Source organism: Camelina sativa, chromosome 12, assembly GCF_030686135.1.
Source record: "Camelina sativa cultivar CO46 ecotype springtype chromosome 12, ASM3068613v1".
In the NCBI taxonomy this organism is placed as follows: Eukaryota; Viridiplantae; Streptophyta; class Magnoliopsida; order Brassicales; family Brassicaceae; genus Camelina; species Camelina sativa.
Genome location: NC_141891.1, coordinates 1,147,193 through 1,164,004, shown reverse-complemented (window position 1 = coordinate 1,164,004; position 16,812 = coordinate 1,147,193). Strand labels below are relative to the sequence as shown.

The 16,812-nt window shown below is 34.7% G+C and overlaps 3 protein-coding genes across 4 annotated transcripts; all 3 read left to right on the top strand.

The window, feature by feature from the left end:
* On the top strand, positions 1 to 3,068 carry LOC104729389 (AP2-like ethylene-responsive transcription factor ANT). Of its 2 annotated transcripts, none has more exons than XM_087477828.1 (7): positions 1 to 696; positions 843 to 1,386; positions 1,486 to 1,577; positions 1,859 to 1,947; positions 2,066 to 2,190; positions 2,272 to 2,348; positions 2,432 to 3,068. In XM_087477828.1, exons 1-7 carry the CDS (start codon positions 366 to 368, stop codon positions 2,842 to 2,844), a joined length of 1,671 nt encoding a protein of 556 aa, XP_087333954.1. In that variant the 5' UTR covers positions 1 to 365; the 3' UTR covers positions 2,845 to 3,068. The 2 variants fall into 2 exon arrangements, with proteins under 2 accessions (XP_087333954.1, XP_087333955.1); XM_087477829.1 differs by having other exon boundaries at positions 455 to 696; positions 1,486 to 1,739.
* A 1,255-nt stretch (positions 3,069 to 4,323) lies between these two features.
* On the top strand, positions 4,324 to 7,142 carry LOC104729388 (squalene epoxidase 3). Its single transcript, XM_010448325.3, has 6 exons — positions 4,324 to 4,839; positions 5,201 to 5,312; positions 5,400 to 5,574; positions 5,676 to 5,844; positions 5,955 to 6,728; positions 6,815 to 7,142. The coding sequence occupies exons 1-6, from the start codon at positions 4,591 to 4,593 to the stop codon at positions 6,938 to 6,940; spliced, it is 1,605 nt and encodes a 534-aa protein (XP_010446627.1). The 5' UTR covers positions 4,324 to 4,590; the 3' UTR covers positions 6,941 to 7,142.
* Positions 7,143 to 12,763: 5,621 nt separating this feature from the next.
* On the top strand, positions 12,764 to 14,751 carry LOC104729387 (1-aminocyclopropane-1-carboxylate synthase 8). The gene is made up of 4 exons (XM_010448324.2): positions 12,764 to 13,055; positions 13,164 to 13,295; positions 13,406 to 13,566; positions 13,660 to 14,751. The coding sequence occupies exons 1-4, from the start codon at positions 12,909 to 12,911 to the stop codon at positions 14,627 to 14,629; spliced, it is 1,410 nt and encodes a 469-aa protein (XP_010446626.2). The 5' UTR covers positions 12,764 to 12,908; the 3' UTR covers positions 14,630 to 14,751.
* Positions 14,752 to 16,812: the final 2,061 nt, after the last annotated feature.

Sequence of the window (16,812 nt, the reverse complement as noted above, 5' to 3'; positions counted from 1 at the left end):
ACTTATAATAAAAAAATAATGTGGAATTTGTAGGGCTAAAAGCGAAAAAATAAAAATAGAAATAAAACAAAAATAAAAGTAAAGAAACGTCTTTCTCAATAAGAACACAGATCCCAACGGATTCAAACAGCAAAAATTGTGCTTTGCTCTTCTTCTCTTATAATATATCCTCTCTCAAAAACCCTCTCTACTACTACTTCCTTTGCTTTCTCTCTTCCGTTACAAAGAAAAAACAAAACTTTGAAAAAAATGGTGTGTTCGTTGTGTATCCAATGATTGGGTTTTAAGCTTACTACTTCGAGAGATTATAAAAACAAAGAGAGAGAGAGAGAGAGTGAAGTTATATTATAGAAAGAAGAGAGAACATGAAGTCTTTTTGTGATAATGATGAGAATAATCATAGCAATACGACTAATTTGTTAGGGTTCTCATTGTCTTCGAATATGATGAAAATGGGAGGAAGAGGAGGTGGAGAAGCTATTTACTCGTCTACAACTTCGTCAGCTGCAACTTCTTCTTCTTCTGTTCCACCTCAGCTTGTCGTTGGTGATAACAGTAACAACTACGGTGTTTGCTATGGATCTAACTCAACTGGTGAAATCTATTCTCACATGTCTGTGATGCCACTCAGATCTGACGGTTCTCTTTGCTTAATGGAAGCTCTCAACAGATCTTCTCACTCAAACCATCATCAAGGTTAGTAGTAGTACTTAGTAGTTAGTAATGTTCTTTTATTTTACTTAAGTGTTTGATGTTTGTGTCTTGTCTGATGGGAACATGTTTGGTTTTAAGGATTTATTTATTTTTACTTAGGACATTTTCTGGTTTTTTTTTTTTTTAAGATTCATCTCCAAAGATGGAGGATTTCTTTGGGACCCATCATCACAACAACACAAGTCACAAAGAAGCCATGGATCTTAGCTTAGATAGTTTATTCTACAACACCACTCATGAGCCAAACACAGCTACAAACTTTCAAGAGTTCTTTAGCTTCCCTCAAACCAGAAACCACCATGAGGGAGAAACTAGAAATTACGAGAATGACCCTGGTTTGACACATGGAGGGTCTTTTAATGTAGGGGTATATGGGGAATTTCAACAGTCACTGAGCTTATCCATGAGCCCTGGGTCACAATCTAGTTGCATCACTGGCTCTCACCACCACCACCAGACCCAACAAAACCACCAAAGCCAAAACCAAAACCACCACCAGATCTCTGAAGCTCTTGTTGATACCAGTGTTGGGTTCGAGACTACGACAATGGTGGCTGCGAAGAAGAAGAGGGGACAAGAGGAAGTTGTAGTTGTTGGTCAGAAACCCATTGTTCATAGAAAATCTATTGATACTTTTGGACAACGAACTTCTCAATACCGAGGCGTTACAAGGTTTTTTTTGTACTTTATAATATATTAAACTTATTTGACTTTGGTTAGTAAATGTTTTCATGTACTTATATATTCGATGGTTTTAATCATGTGAAACAGACACAGATGGACTGGTAGATATGAAGCTCATCTATGGGACAATAGTTTCAAGAAAGAAGGTCATAGCAGAAAAGGAAGACAAGGTTTAATTAGTGCTCTTTTATTTTATTAGAATATATAATTATCTTTAAGCTAAAGATGGAAACATTTTTATAAGATTTTATTATCTAACGTATTACTGACATTGAGTTTCTTTTTTTTTTTTTTCTCTATGTGTGATTATGATTTGATGATCTTCATCTCAGTTTATCTTGGTAAGTACAACACTTCAATCTTCATGGATTCATTATTTCCCCCCACAAATTTCTCGGGAAAATAATGATGGATTTTGACTGCTTTTTGTTTTGTTTTGTTTGATTGAATCTTTTTTTAGGAGGTTATGATATGGAGGAGAAAGCTGCTCGAGCATATGATCTTGCTGCACTCAAGTACTGGGGTCCCTCTACTCACACCAATTTCTCTGTAAATCATTCTTTTGCTCTTTCCTTTTAATTCTTTTTTCCCCCCTACTTTGTTGTGTTATCTCTTTGACTTTGATGTATTTATAATTTTAATAATACGTTAATTTTATTTTTAAAAGGTGGAGAATTATCAGAAAGAGATTGATGACATGAAGAACATGACTAGACAAGAATATGTCGCGCATTTGAGAAGGAAGAGCAGTGGTTTCTCTAGGGGTGCTTCCATCTACAGAGGAGTCACTAGGTCTTTTTACATTTTCCCTTTATTTAACTTTATAATATATAGTTCATTGAAAACATATTGACTTTGTGTGTCTCTTAATAGACATCACCAGCATGGAAGGTGGCAAGCTCGGATTGGTAGAGTTGCCGGAAACAAAGATCTCTACCTTGGAACTTTTGGTAATATATGCCCGACGATTTTGGTTGATAAAATCCATTTGTCACATTTCTTGTGTCTCACGGAATGTTTTTAACGGTATTAGGAACTCAAGAAGAAGCTGCAGAAGCCTACGATGTAGCAGCAATCAAGTTCCGTGGCACAAACGCTGTGACTAACTTTGATATCACGAGGTACGATGTTGAGCGCATAATGTCTAGTAACACACTTCTGTCTGGAGAGTTAGCTCGAAGGAACAACAACAGCGTTGTCGTCTGCAACAATGATGACCAAACCGCTCTAACCGCTGTTCTGGACGGTGGTTCTAAAGCGAGCAGTCCCGAGAGAGTTTTGAGTTTTCCGGCGATATTCGCGTTGCCTCAAGTTGGTCCGAAGATGTTCGGAGCAAATGTTGTCGGAAATATGAGTCCTTGGTCTTCAAACCCTAATGCTGAGCTTAAGACCGTTGCTCTTACTTTGCCTCAGATGCCTGTTTTCGCTGCTTGGGCTGATTCTTGATTGAAATCTAAAAGACTAACTCTGGTTTCCTTGGTTTAGTTTGCCAAGTGTTTCGGTTTATTTCCGGTTTTACCCGGTTTGGATTAAAATTCGGTTTAGTTTCATCGGTCGGTATAAATAGTATTTTGCTTAGGAGCGGTATATGTTTCTTTTGAGTAGTATTCATGTGAAACAGAATGAATCTCTCTATAACATATGATTTTAATGAATCTCCTTTGCTACTCCTTGGCTGTTCTTTACACATATTCATACGTTGAAACGACACGAAATGATGATTACTTAATATAAACTATGCGAGAACTAATATGGTTATTCAGGAAACACGAACATATTAAGTAATTGATTATGATGGCTATGATAGTTTTGGCAATTGATTAGAATATATGGTAAAGAAAATATGTAAAGGGGAATGTGCATGGAGTTGAAATGACCCATAACTAATAATTAGGTTTCTTGTCACTTTATTTTTTGCCTTTGATATACATTGTTCTTTTAAGTACACGGAAATAATAATAAGATGAATGGTAAAATATGAAATGTCTCTCCAATAATGCGATTTTTGCTTTATTGACCATATCGTCCCACAACAATCCAACATACCTTCACCACCTCATTTCTAAATTCTCTCCTTTTGTCTCTTTTTCACACCCCACCCGTATCAGCTTTTCCCTAAAGTTTCACCATAAATTTAAAATATTCCCTCCATCCATAATATTTACGGATTTTTTTAAAAATTTAAATCAATTTTTTAAAGATTATTTTATATCTAAAATTTGAAGAATTTATTGCTTGGAAACTTTTAAAGAACCACTTACTATGAAATAAATTATGGGGCAGCGAAATTACTGTTAACCCATACGTGGGGTAAATGAAGTAGTTCAAAGTTGAAACCTTTGATTTTAATTTTCTGAACAGTGTGTCATTCGCACGTGTTTTCCCAGTATCTCAGACGTGTGGATGCGTTTGACGCACAAACTCGGACGCGAAAAAAAAAAGTTTATTGGGCCGTGGACAAGTTTAATTACAAATTTGGTAATTTGGGCCACAATTGCAGTTTTGGCCTTTTCGACTATATGATTTCGAGTTGGGATATTGTTTTGGAAGTTATGTAGGGTTGGAAACATTTTAGTCCACACAGAGTCATATTGTTGGGGGATTTTTATATTTTTGAATCGAATTAAATGACACATTAACTGCTTCAAAAATGTGACTTTTGTTTGTTATACGAACTAATATATGAAGGCAGTATGCTTCCACGTTTGATTAGTACTATTGTTGTCACATGGGGTCATCATCGATATATTTTGACACCAAACTGTGAAAAACTGATCTTATTATACAAAATGGTAATTAACGACACCATCTATTAAGGTAAAACAAATCAGAATCATTCTCCTAGTTTAATGATTCTAGAAACTTCCTTAGTTAGAGAATATAATACTATATTTTTAATTAGTTCTGTTACTAAGATTTTGTTTTGTTTTGTATTTTAGCTAATTTACTTCAGGTTAAAGCTTTACTTATATATATATATATAATTTATTGGTCCAACAATATGAAAATATGAGAACAAGACACGGACTTGGTTTCACAACCACAACTTCTCTTTCTTTTTTTGTTTCTACCTTGAAATAAAAATTTCATCAAAATCGTCTCTAAGCCTTTAGAAAACAACGCATCGTTTCGTTAAAAACCAAAAAAAAAACCACACCGGCATTGGCCGCTTGAGAGCGGCGGCGTAGGAGAATGGAAGCGCCGTCGATTGTCGTTGATCACTTGGTTCTGACAACGTTCTTAGCCTCTCTGTTCGCGTCTCTGTTTCTTTATCTCTTCTCGCAGCGACGCCGAAGCAAAGAGAATTCGAAACGTAGCGAGAGAACTCAGAGAAGAATCGATAAAACCCTAACGGTGAAATCTGGGGATGGTGTTGGTGTTGATATTATCATTGTTGGTGCTGGTGTCGCTGGTGCTGCCCTCGCTCATACCCTCGGAAAGGTTTGATCTTTTTGTAACTTTTTTATTCGTTGGGATGATTTTTGTAATGTCTTTTAGTTCAGAAATTGTTTATTAATTATTGAATTGGTTGTTTGAATCTTGTTGAATTGTTTATTAGTTTCTCGTTGTGTAGCTTAATCAAATCTTGCAACACAAGCTATTAGGTTACCCAAAGATGTGATTTTTTTTTTCTTCTATGGATAAAGTTTCTAACTTTCGTGTTAATATTTTTCGCATTCACAAAATCCTCGTGATCCTTATTAATTTACGGGTGCTTGTTGCGGTTTTGGTGGTTTCTAGTTGCGTCACGGAATCAAAGTTAAGCTCTTTTTGGCTGTTGTGTGTGTGTGTGTGTGTGTAGGAAGGAAGAAGAGTTCACGTTATAGAAAGAGACTTAACGGAGCCTGATCGAATTGTCGGTGAATTGCTTCAACCTGGTGGTTACTTGAAGTTAATCGAACTCGGGCTTGAAGGTAAAAAACTAAATCTACGAATAAAGATCAGATCTTTTGTTTGGATTAGTTATCTTATCTGACTTGTGTGACTGGTGGTTGTTGTAGATTGTGTGAAGGAGATAGATGCGCAGAGAGTTCTTGGTTATGCTCTCTTCAAAGATGGGAAACACACTAAACTCTCTTACCCTTTGGATCAGTTTGATTCCGATGTTGCGGGTCGTAGCTTTCACAATGGGAGATTTGTGCAGAGGATGCGTGAGAAAGCTTCAACACTTCCCAAGTAACAATTTATTGATTTTTTGATGCATTTTGAAAGCACACACATCTGTTACTTTCTTAGTGGTTGTAAAGTTGATTTGAGTTGTTGATGCTTGATATCAGTGTTCGAATGGAGCAAGGAACAGTGACATCGTTGGTGGAAGAAAACGGAATAATCAAAGGTGTTCAATACAAAACCAAAGATGGCCAAGAGCTTAAATCTTTTGCTCCTCTCACCATTGTTTGTGATGGTTGTTTCTCCAACTTGCGTCGCTCTCTCTGCAAACCTAAGGTCTGTAACATGGTTGTTTAAGTTTCGATTTCATCATTTGGTATTGGTTTCAGATTGGATCGTTTTATCTTGATTTGCTCTGTTTTGTGGTTCTAACACTCTCTTATCAGGTGGAGGTACCATCTAACTTCGTAGGTCTCGTCTTAGAGAATTGTGAACTTCCATTTCCAAATCATGGACACGTCGTTCTTGGTGATCCATCACCTATTTTATTCTATCCAATCAGCAGCTCTGAAGTCCGTTGCTTGGTCGACGTACCCGGTTCAAAACTTCCTTCACTCGCAAGTGGTGAAATGGCTACTTATCTCAAAACAATGGTAGCACCGCAGGTACCTCCTCAGATCCGTGACGCTTTCATCTCCGCTGTCGAAAAAGGTAACATAAGAACAATGCCGAACCGAAGCATGCCTGCAGACCCTATTCCTACACCAGGAGCTTTACTTCTAGGTGATGCGTTCAACATGCGTCATCCTCTTACTGGAGGTGGTATGACTGTTGCTTTGTCTGATATAGTTATCCTCCGCAACCTACTGCACCCGCTCACGAACTTAACCGACAAAGAATCCTTATCCAAATACATTGAATCATTCTACACGTTGCGTAAACCGGTTGCTTCAACCATCAATACGCTCGCTGGAGCTCTGTATAAAGTGTTTTTGGCATCTCCTGATGATGCTAGAAGCGAAATGCGTCGAGCTTGTTTTGATTATCTTAGCCTTGGAGGGGTGTGTTCGTCTGGACCAGTAGCTTTGCTCTCTGGTTTGAACCCGCGACCTATGAGCCTTGTTCTTCATTTCTTCGCTGTTGCGATTTTCGGGGTTGGTCGTTTGCTTGTACCTCTCCCTTCTGTTAAACGTTTATGGCTCGGAGCTAGACTAATCTCGGTACGTTCTTGTAACTCTTGAAACACTAGTTTTGATATCTATGTTTAAAATCTTGAATGTTTTTTTGCTTGTGTTGTGTGAAACAGAGTGCTTCAGGGATTATATTTCCAATAATAAAAGCAGAAGGTGTGAGGCAAATGTTCTTCCCTCGAACTATTCCTGCCATTTACAGAGCTCCTCCTACTCCTGCTCTGAAGATTTCTCAAGTGTAAGAATAGCTTATTTGCTGTTACGGTTTGAATGAACCGGGTGGTTTGATTTGGTCTTTACGAACTTATGGTTTGAAATGTGTATCCATCAGCTTGAACAGAATCATCAAGTAAATAAGTATTAAGTACAGTATCTTTGTTAATTGTTATTATAGAAACTATGTGTTTTGCATAATAATGTTCAACGCAACGTACAATATAGAAATCATGCATGTTGCTCCTACTCATAACAACACAAAACAACAGTTAAGAGGCCCAAGTGTTGTATACGTTGAAGTCCACATTCAGAATTTTCTTTCTTATCCAACATAAAAGAACGAGTTTGTTTGTTGGGGGCCTGTAAGCTGAAAACTAAAATTGATGGCTTTTGCCATTGCAAAAGAATCTCTTAGAGATATTGTAAACGAGACCCTAATTTAAGTTAAATGAAAATCTATTTGTCCAAAAAAAAAAAAAAGATTGGAATCCTTCTCAAGTGCAATGATGTTTTATACTAAAAGTTGAATTTGACAGTCCATTTTGATCAATCTTTATTTACCTATTAACAAACTAGAAAATGACATAATAGATAGATTTGTCAATCACCTTCAACTAAGAAACAAGAGGGAATGGGCGACATATACGTTTAAGGAGTGGAGCCACAATATTAGCCCAAATCTAAATGCCACAAACCTAACATTCTCATTGTGATGTTGCGTCTCTTTATTACCATTATCATATTGTAACTGTATAGCCTTCCTAGGGGCGGAGTTAGATTGTTTTCTTTTAGCTTTTTGGGTTAATTTTTTTACTGAGTTTTTTTTTTTTCGTTTTACCGTTTAGTGAGTGTTTCCAAAAATTTAGTGAGTCATTATTGACACAAATAAAGATATAATTAGGGAAGACTTTGTAATTTTATTTCAGACAGAGAAAAAGAAGAAAAAAAGTAAAAAGTAAGTTGATTAAAAATATGATAATGTTAGGACATCGGTTTCAAATCTGGCACTCCCATACACAAACAAGCCCCCCACGCACGCACACGCACCTACGTAACGTCTCCACTCTCCACCATAAATTAATCTCTCTTTCTCCAACTATTTCATCACACATTGCTGTACACCATTAATATCTTTGTTGACATTTTAAATTTCATCGTTCAGTCTAATTTAATTCTCTATGTCCCAATTTGATATATGTCCTCCATGGCAAAGTTTCCATTTTAACAATACGTAGAGAAATATAAAAATTTTGATTTTCTTTTTAAACGAGTACAAATTACATCGTAGAGAAACTAAGTTACTCAAGTTAATATTGTTATTTTTTTGAGAAACAGCTTCTTCATATATTTTGTTTAAGTAACAACAGATCAACATATTACGAGTTTTAGTAATTTTATGTATAAGCTGAATGACAAGACGTTATTATATATACAAAGACTTTATAATTTGTATTAGATCATATGGATAATAAACTTATTTGTATTAGATCATATGGATAATATACGGATAAAGTTGACGACACAATATATGTACGTACGTAACTTTCGTTGACTTCGACAATGTAGGTATAGATAGTCATAGACCAAGTATGCAACTTGTTGTTAACAACACACAAGAAGGACACATCAACGCCTAATTAATCACTACACAAACATGTAAGCTTCCAAGAAATCACGGTTTTATTTGTGAATCATTATCATTCCGTGTACAATTTGCGTAGTGTTTCATTTCCTCCAACTTGTACGGACATTAAATAACTCAACTTTAAAACCTCACATGTCTAGTTTCTTTTGGACAATAAGATCCCTCAATTATTCAAATCTAAAATAAATCTCCAGACCTAATTAATAGTTCAAGAATAGACGCATATTTGTAATTCTCTAGGATTTGTAGTTCTCATATTTACAATGGGGAAAACAAAAAAAATGCGTCTCAGAGAAATTGATTTTTTGACTTCAACCAAAACAATGACCATTTTTATTCAACGTTACCAATTACTACTGTCATAAGAGTCAAATGTACGACATATATAATTGGATAACATTTGAATTTTTTGTCACAATGAAAAGATATCGATCGAGCTGTTTTTTGTTTTTATTTAGAAAGGAGGAAGAGACAAAAGAAGTAATGTAAAGTTGAAGGTGGATGGGATGAAGAAGGGGTCCTACGATATGGAGGAGGTGAAGCAAACTGGTCCATAGAGTGTCTCTCCTAGGAATTTCTTGAGGATCGGAGCAACGTGAACGTCACGTTAGTTGTCACTCAATTTGAATCGTACCCAGATAGATTGTTAAAATAATAATTCTTATATACATTGGTAATACTATAAAACCCACTCCATGGAAATTCACATCGTGCCTATTAATTTTGTATAAATTTGTAGACACAAAATGATATATGACACTGTGGGACATATATACGTTTGGGCTTTCACGTGCTCATTCTCTTACATCCTTGATCATTTGTTTCTTAAAATTTGGATCATTCTCACTCTAAATCAATTTCTTAAACAAGTACATTTTGTTGCTCACAATTTCTATCAAAATCGCTACACTAATAAACTCTAATTTGAGTACTATGAAATATGTCATTTTGCACAAAAGTAAAACCAATCTCCACAGATCAATTTCTTTTTATCGTTACACTAACGCATTCAAAATTTATGAGTCATTTAACTTTATATTTGTTTGTTCGTTTTTCTCCTCTAAAAAAAACATTAAATAAAATCTAACACAATCTTTAAATTGTGGAAAATGGAGATCATCTCAATGACTACTTTTTAATTTATTTAACGACTAGTATATGCTTTGGGATTTGCACTCCTTTTGGAATTATACATCAGCTTGTCTTTACTTAGTGTTGTTAAGCTTAAAGGTCACAAAGTGCATCAAAGAATCAGATCAAAGCAAGGTCGTGTCGGAAGATATACATATGGACCCATTTTTGTTGCATCTCAAGAAAATATAAGGACCCTATTATAATCCTTCGGTGTTCCTTTGTTAATTCTGGTCGACCTTTTGTTATTTACTACTATGTGCATCAGTGCATGCATAAGAAAATATATCAAAACTGGTTAATTTTAAGAAGAAAGGAAAAAATATCCATATTATAGTGATTTGGTTTGAAAAATGTTACGGTATCTCAAGCTGAAGAATATTGTCTGGCAAGCTATTAATTCTGACCATGGTTTGACTAAATCCACCTATAAATCAATGAATATCAAACTAAACATACATATATTTGGTAATTTCGGTCGTCCAAATCGTACAAGAGCATTGAATAACATAGTCAAAAGTTTGTCGCCAAATAACTATTAAAAATCTATAAATCATGAAGGTCAAAAAGTGAGAGAACGAAGCAACTCTGAAAATTCGTATCGGAAAAGTTGAGAACAAGGAAAAAAAAAAACTAGAGGACTTCCACTTCCAGCAACTAGATAAGATATTTAGTGTTTACATTAAACAAGAAGTATTAGGCGGATAAAAATATACATACACATGCATACCACTCTCTCTATATGGTAACTAAATAACTTCTCATACGTATATTTATACAAAGCTTTCGGAAAAGTCAGGTGACTCTGAGCTGTTTCTCACATTTATTCCCTTTATCTTTATATGTATATTGTTTACTTACTTTTTCGTTCGTGTAAGGTTATTTAATCCATGAAAATAGTAGTCTTTTTTCGGAAAAGAATAATATACTCGCTAAGAAAGAAAAACCATAAGAAGTTAGCCTACTTTGATGTTTTGGTCTAAAATTAATAAGGTGTGGTGATCACAATGAATGCTTACAATGGGACACTCATTAATCAGGGAGCTATAAACTAAGGGCGCGTTTACTGGACGGCCGGTTTAGTAAGTTGTTGAACAATAATAACTGTTGTTCATTTGTATTTTTCTCATTATTATTTTTTAACATTTTACCAGGTGGCAATCGTTGAGCCGACATGTGTTTAAAGTTTATAAACTGAAAAAACATGTTAGTTTATGTGATTCGGTATCATAAAATGGATACATTTTTCAGTTTTGGGAAATACAAATTGAGAATGAGAAATGAAAGAATGAGTATGAATTTTCACACCTCAAAAAAAAAGGAGAAGTTAATTAATACTATTGGTTCGATGTCAACCAGTATTTTTTATTTTGCCTAAAATAGGTACTTAAGAATTAATATTTTTGAGTGAGTGGTCATCATTATGCAGAAAGAAAAAAAAACACAAGAATTGAACTTGGTAATGTTATGTTCCGACACGTTTCCGGCGAGAACTAACTATTTCCTTCGTTCAAAGATTTCATCTCTTCCTTGTTCCCATTAGTTTATTAAAACGTTCTATACACGTCATCAAGCATATGCATGGTAATATAATCTGGTTAGAGATTTTTTTTTTCTTCGAATAAAATTAGAGAAAATCTTATTTTGGAGTTAGCTGTTTCATCTTTTTCATACGATTATACGTTTGATGAATAAATAAAGCATATGCGTATTAAAATGGTCGTGTGGGGGGATGTGTTAATATGAAAAAATTAAATTAATACGAACAACAAAAGAAGCAAAATCTATGTAAAATATAAACAAAACATAAGTAAAAAAAGAAGCAAAATTTATGTAAAATATAAACAAAATAGAAGTAAAAAAAAAGTAAAATCTATGTAAAATATAAACAAAACGTAAGTAAAATATATTGATGTATACTCCCTCTGTTTCATAATAAGTGTCATTTTGACACTTTACACACAAATTAAGAAAACATATTTAAATATCTCTTATACCCTTAAAATTGATATTGACTCTTGATATTCTTCAATGAATATGAGGTTAAAGTTGGAAATTTATGCTTAATATTACATTGAAAATCTAAAATGACACTTAATTTGAAACAAAAAAATCAGGCCAAAATGACACTCTTTGTGAAACAGAGGGAGTACAAAATAGAATAATATATTGATGTATACAAAATAGAATAGCGATTATGTAACAACTCACACAACACCTTGACTACCACATAGTTCTAATATTTCTTAGTATCCCTGATTTATGTATAAACTAAACATACTACGGTAAGCAATTATTAATTTACAATAAAAAAAATTAACAATACACTAAACGATTTTTAAAACTTTTATCATGCCAACTCATCTTTTCACTATTGTCCAAAACCGTATAAAGAAAAATGTCGAAACAGGGAAGTTTAGTTCTACATGGAGTTAAATTGTGTTGCTAATACTCTTACTCAGAGAAGACTATTAGGTGATAGAGAAATGAAAATACAGCCGACACAGTTCTACAACATGTTTAGATGATCGAGCAGCGTGGTGGACCAACATTACAATTAACACGGTCCAAAGAGTCCCCAATTGTAACAATGACAACGATTTCACTATTCCATTTTTCCAATCTTAATTATTATTTTTATTTTATTGCCGATATAGTTTTAGTTAGTATTTTGTTTTTCTTAATTATTTCTCTGTGGGTCGCATTATATCCCATTTACATGGAGATTTCCTGTCGGTATGGCATCTCATTACTGTTCCTCCCTTTATACTACTCAATACTCTTATTTACTAACCAAAATTATTATAATATTATCTGATAGTGGTAAGTAAAATAACTTTGAACTCACGTAATCCAAAACTCCTCAAGCTCGATCATAAGCTCTTGAAGTTGAGCTCATCTGAGAGTGTTTGAGGGTCGGTGTGGACGGAAACGCGTGAATTGATTAAAATTCTTGATTAATTAAATACAAAATAATTGAATTAAAATAATCCAATATCTGACTGGTCAAATTCCTGTCGTGGGCTAGCATGAAAACTATATAAACACCCACACATGCCTAGAGACCTCTCGATCTTAGCTTACCTACAAACATCACTCACAAAACCAATCAAACACAACACCTTTTATTCTCTCTCAAAATCTTGATTTTCATATCTATTTTTCTCTCTCTCTTTCTCGACTTTGTACACCTACTCCCTAGAGCTAAATTAAACAAAATGGGTATCTTGTCAAAGAAAGCTACTTGTAACACACATGGCCAAGATTCTTCTTATTTTTTGGGTTGGGAAGAGTATGAGAAGAATCCTTACGACGAGATCAAGAACCCAGACGGCATTATCCAAATGGGTCTCGCAGAAAATCAGGTATGTAATTATATAATTACACTAATCATTAAATGAATACATTCGATAATGTATATAGTATCAAGTATATATATCTTACGGTCTTACTCTTACTTGTTTATCTTGCAGTTATCTTTCGATCTCATTGAATCATGGCTTGCTAAGAACCCGGACGCAGCAAATTTCCAAAGAGAAGGCCAATCTATTTTTCGGGAGTTAGCTCTCTTTCAAGATTATCATGGCCTTCCTTCCTTCAAGAATGTAAGATTATCCGGGCCCGAAATATTTATTGAAAACGATCAGACAATTAATTATTATCATGTTTAATGATAGTTTACTAAACCGGATTGTTTTGTCTTAAATATTTTCAGGCTATGGCGGATTTTATGTCGGAAAATAGAGGAAACCGAGTTTCTTTCGATCCAAAAAAGCTTGTCCTCACCGCTGGTGCTACTCCGGCTAACGAAACTCTCATGTTCTGTCTCGCTGATCGTGGAGATGCTTTTTTGATCCCTACGCCATATTATCCAGGGTTAGTTAACTTTTTGTCAAACCCTTGCTTCATTGACAAGTAACAAAAAAACTTACGCTAACTAAAATACTTTTATTTATTATTAAAATGCAGATTTGATAGGGATTTGAAATGGAGAACCGAAGCTGAGATTGTACCGATCCAGTGTACGAGTGCAAACGGATTCCGCATCACAAAATCTGCACTTGAAGAAGCCTACGAGCAAGCCCAAAAGCTTAACCTAAAAGTGAAAGGAGTCCTTATAACCAACCCATCTAACCCGTTGGGTACTACAACTACCCGAACCGAACTAAACCATCTTTTGGACTTCATCTCACGTAAGAAGATACATTTGATAAGTGATGAGATCTACTCGGGTACCGTTTTTGCTTCTCCCGGATTCATTAGCGTAATGGAGGTCCTCAAGGACAGAAAGCTCGAAAACACCGATGTTTTTAACCGAGTCCACATCGTGTACAGTTTGTCTAAAGATCTAGGCCTACCTGGTTTTCGCGTTGGCGTGATTTACTCCAACGATGACATTGTTGTCTCTGCGGCGACAAAAATGTCCAGTTTCGGTCTAATCTCTTCCCAAACACAATACCTCTTGTCCGCATTATTATCCGACAAAAACTTCACCAAAAATTACCTCGAAGAGAACCAGATCCGTCTCAAGAACCGACACAAGAAGCTCGTATCGGGTCTAGAGGCAGTCGGCATCGACTGTCTCAAGAGCAACGCCGGACTCTTCTGTTGGGTCGACATGAGACACCTATTGAAATCAAACACGTTCGAAGCTGAGATTGAACTATGGAAAAAGATCGTTTACGAGGTAAAGCTCAATATCTCTCCTGGTTCTTCGTGCCATTGCAACGAACCGGGTTGGTTTAGGGTTTGTTTCGCGAATATGAGCGAAGAGACATTAAAGGTTGCGTTGGATAGATTGAAGGAGTTTGTTGATGGACCGTCGTCTACTACAAGAAGTCAAAGTGAACATCTAAGACTAAAGAATTTAAGGAAGATGAAAGTCTCTAATTGGGTTTTCCGGCTATCGTTTCACGACCGTGAACCCGAGGAACGATAGTCTGGTTTTTTTTCCTTTTTTAATAATTTAAGTGTAATAAGTATATGCTTTTTGTCATTATTTAAGGGTGATTGTTCGTCAAATATAATTTTTTCTTTTAATCAGAATTTTATGGTTTAGTATAGTTTTAAGGGGGGAAAAGTTCACTCAGTCCGTACGTGAAAACGGATAATGCAGAAGAAACTTATAATGATCTTTAAAAAGAAACTTATTTGTCAATATCTTTGTTTCAAATTTACGTAAAAAAGGTGCTACGTGTGATTTGCCGGCGACATTTCTGGTTGAGAAGCCGTAATTTGGGTCCGGCCAATAAATCCGCTCATTAATTATTATGTAATTAATTATATAACCTACTTCTTAGCACTATAGTAGTAGTAGACTATGTTCACATTTGCTAATCCTTTTGAAACAACTATAGGGGAATTCCTTTATTACTCTAGTTGACAAAAGAGATACAAATTGTTAATAATGATTCTCTCGAATCGCTTTAATTGGTTTCGAAGTGATCGATTTCGTTTAAATGACTTGTAAGTCAACGAAACCTACCATTGAAGTCAAAAGATGAACCCAACTTATATACACTCACAGCCACGTTAACATATCTACACACAGGTGTGTGGCGATCTGTTTTTATCGTGTAACTTCGAAATTATTTCCAATAATAAACTGTCGATTCATATAGAAACTAAGAAAGATGAATTAAATGTGAATTATCAAAATTAGGAGAGGAAATATATTAGTATTTGGAAGTAATCCAAAAAGTATATAGAGCATTCACATTTTCATTTTATAATCTTTAAACTTAAAAGTTAACTTAAAGTATTACAGTAAAATGTTTGGTGGCACCAATAAGACCAACCTCAACTAACTACTTTCTCTAATCAGAAACTAAATCTCTGCCCTGATGTTAGAGTAGTATATTTTAAATAATTTCAACAGTTATTTAATTGGGTCTAACGTCATTGGCGTGTACTTTACATGAGTCATGTGTGTGTGTATTCAGCTAGCGTGGGAATTAATATATTTGGTATAAAAGGGGTGAAAAACTTATAAACGACTTGTGGACTGGTCTACTATGTAATCAACATGAGAAATTAAAAAATAGTTTTTTTTTTCTTTTCAATTCACATGACTGTTCCTACTTAAATAAGAAAATAATACCTGAGCAATTGGTGAATATTATACCAAATACAAGTGATCCTAGAAAGGAAATTCTAAATATTAGTTTTTAACATCCCCGTATTTATATAATCGTTATGACTCCAACGGTAAATAATGCAAAGAGCCAAATAAAAATGAAATTAATAAAAGATGGATGTCTTCAAGAGGTAGTTGTCAAATGTCAAAGTGTCATGTGGGTTGCACATGGCAAAAGAAACACAGAGAACATCTGCTGAGATTTTCTGATTGGTCAGTTCGCAAATATATTCCACCATTTTATAAATATTCGACGGACCAACCTTGTAATATATAAATGTTTGTCGTATACTTCTCATTGGTGTTGCTCTGTTATGTTCGTGTCCATCTACGCATCCGGGGGCCACATGCCCATGGGCCTTGTTTGCTGCCACGTTTCTTCAAGTTGCGAATGTATACGAAATTACGAATGTTTTTTCTTTTCTTTCTTTGTTTTTTACGAATGTTACTGTTTTTTCCCGAAAAGAGATTTGACGATTTTACTATTTCATATTCTATCTTCGTATTGTATTTATTGTATATATGTTTTGGAAACCCTTGTATACTAATGAAAACAGGCACAAGAGCTTATTCCAAGAAACTACAGACGGTTGTAACTGTGTTCCGTAATTTTACCTTGTTTTTCAGCAATGTTGATTGTTATGCCTTGATTAAAATCAAACTAAAACCGAAATCTAAATCCAATTTTATATATTATAGGCACGTAAAGAACATTGGGCAGACAACAAATTTCATAGTCACACCTTTGTGTTGGAGACTAATGACATTGTTGTCTTTGTGGAATAGTATATGTTTAGATGTTTGGAACTTTGAGGACAATGACATTATGTTTTTTTTCAAAGAGCTTTAAGCTTTTTAGGTTTAGGGGATTTCTCTACATTCTCAACATTTTAAGTATTTTTGGCTCGATATTATATTAGTCTCAAAGTTTGGGTTTGATGTAACATCTGTTGATATATATGTAATTACACTGCACATGTGCCCAA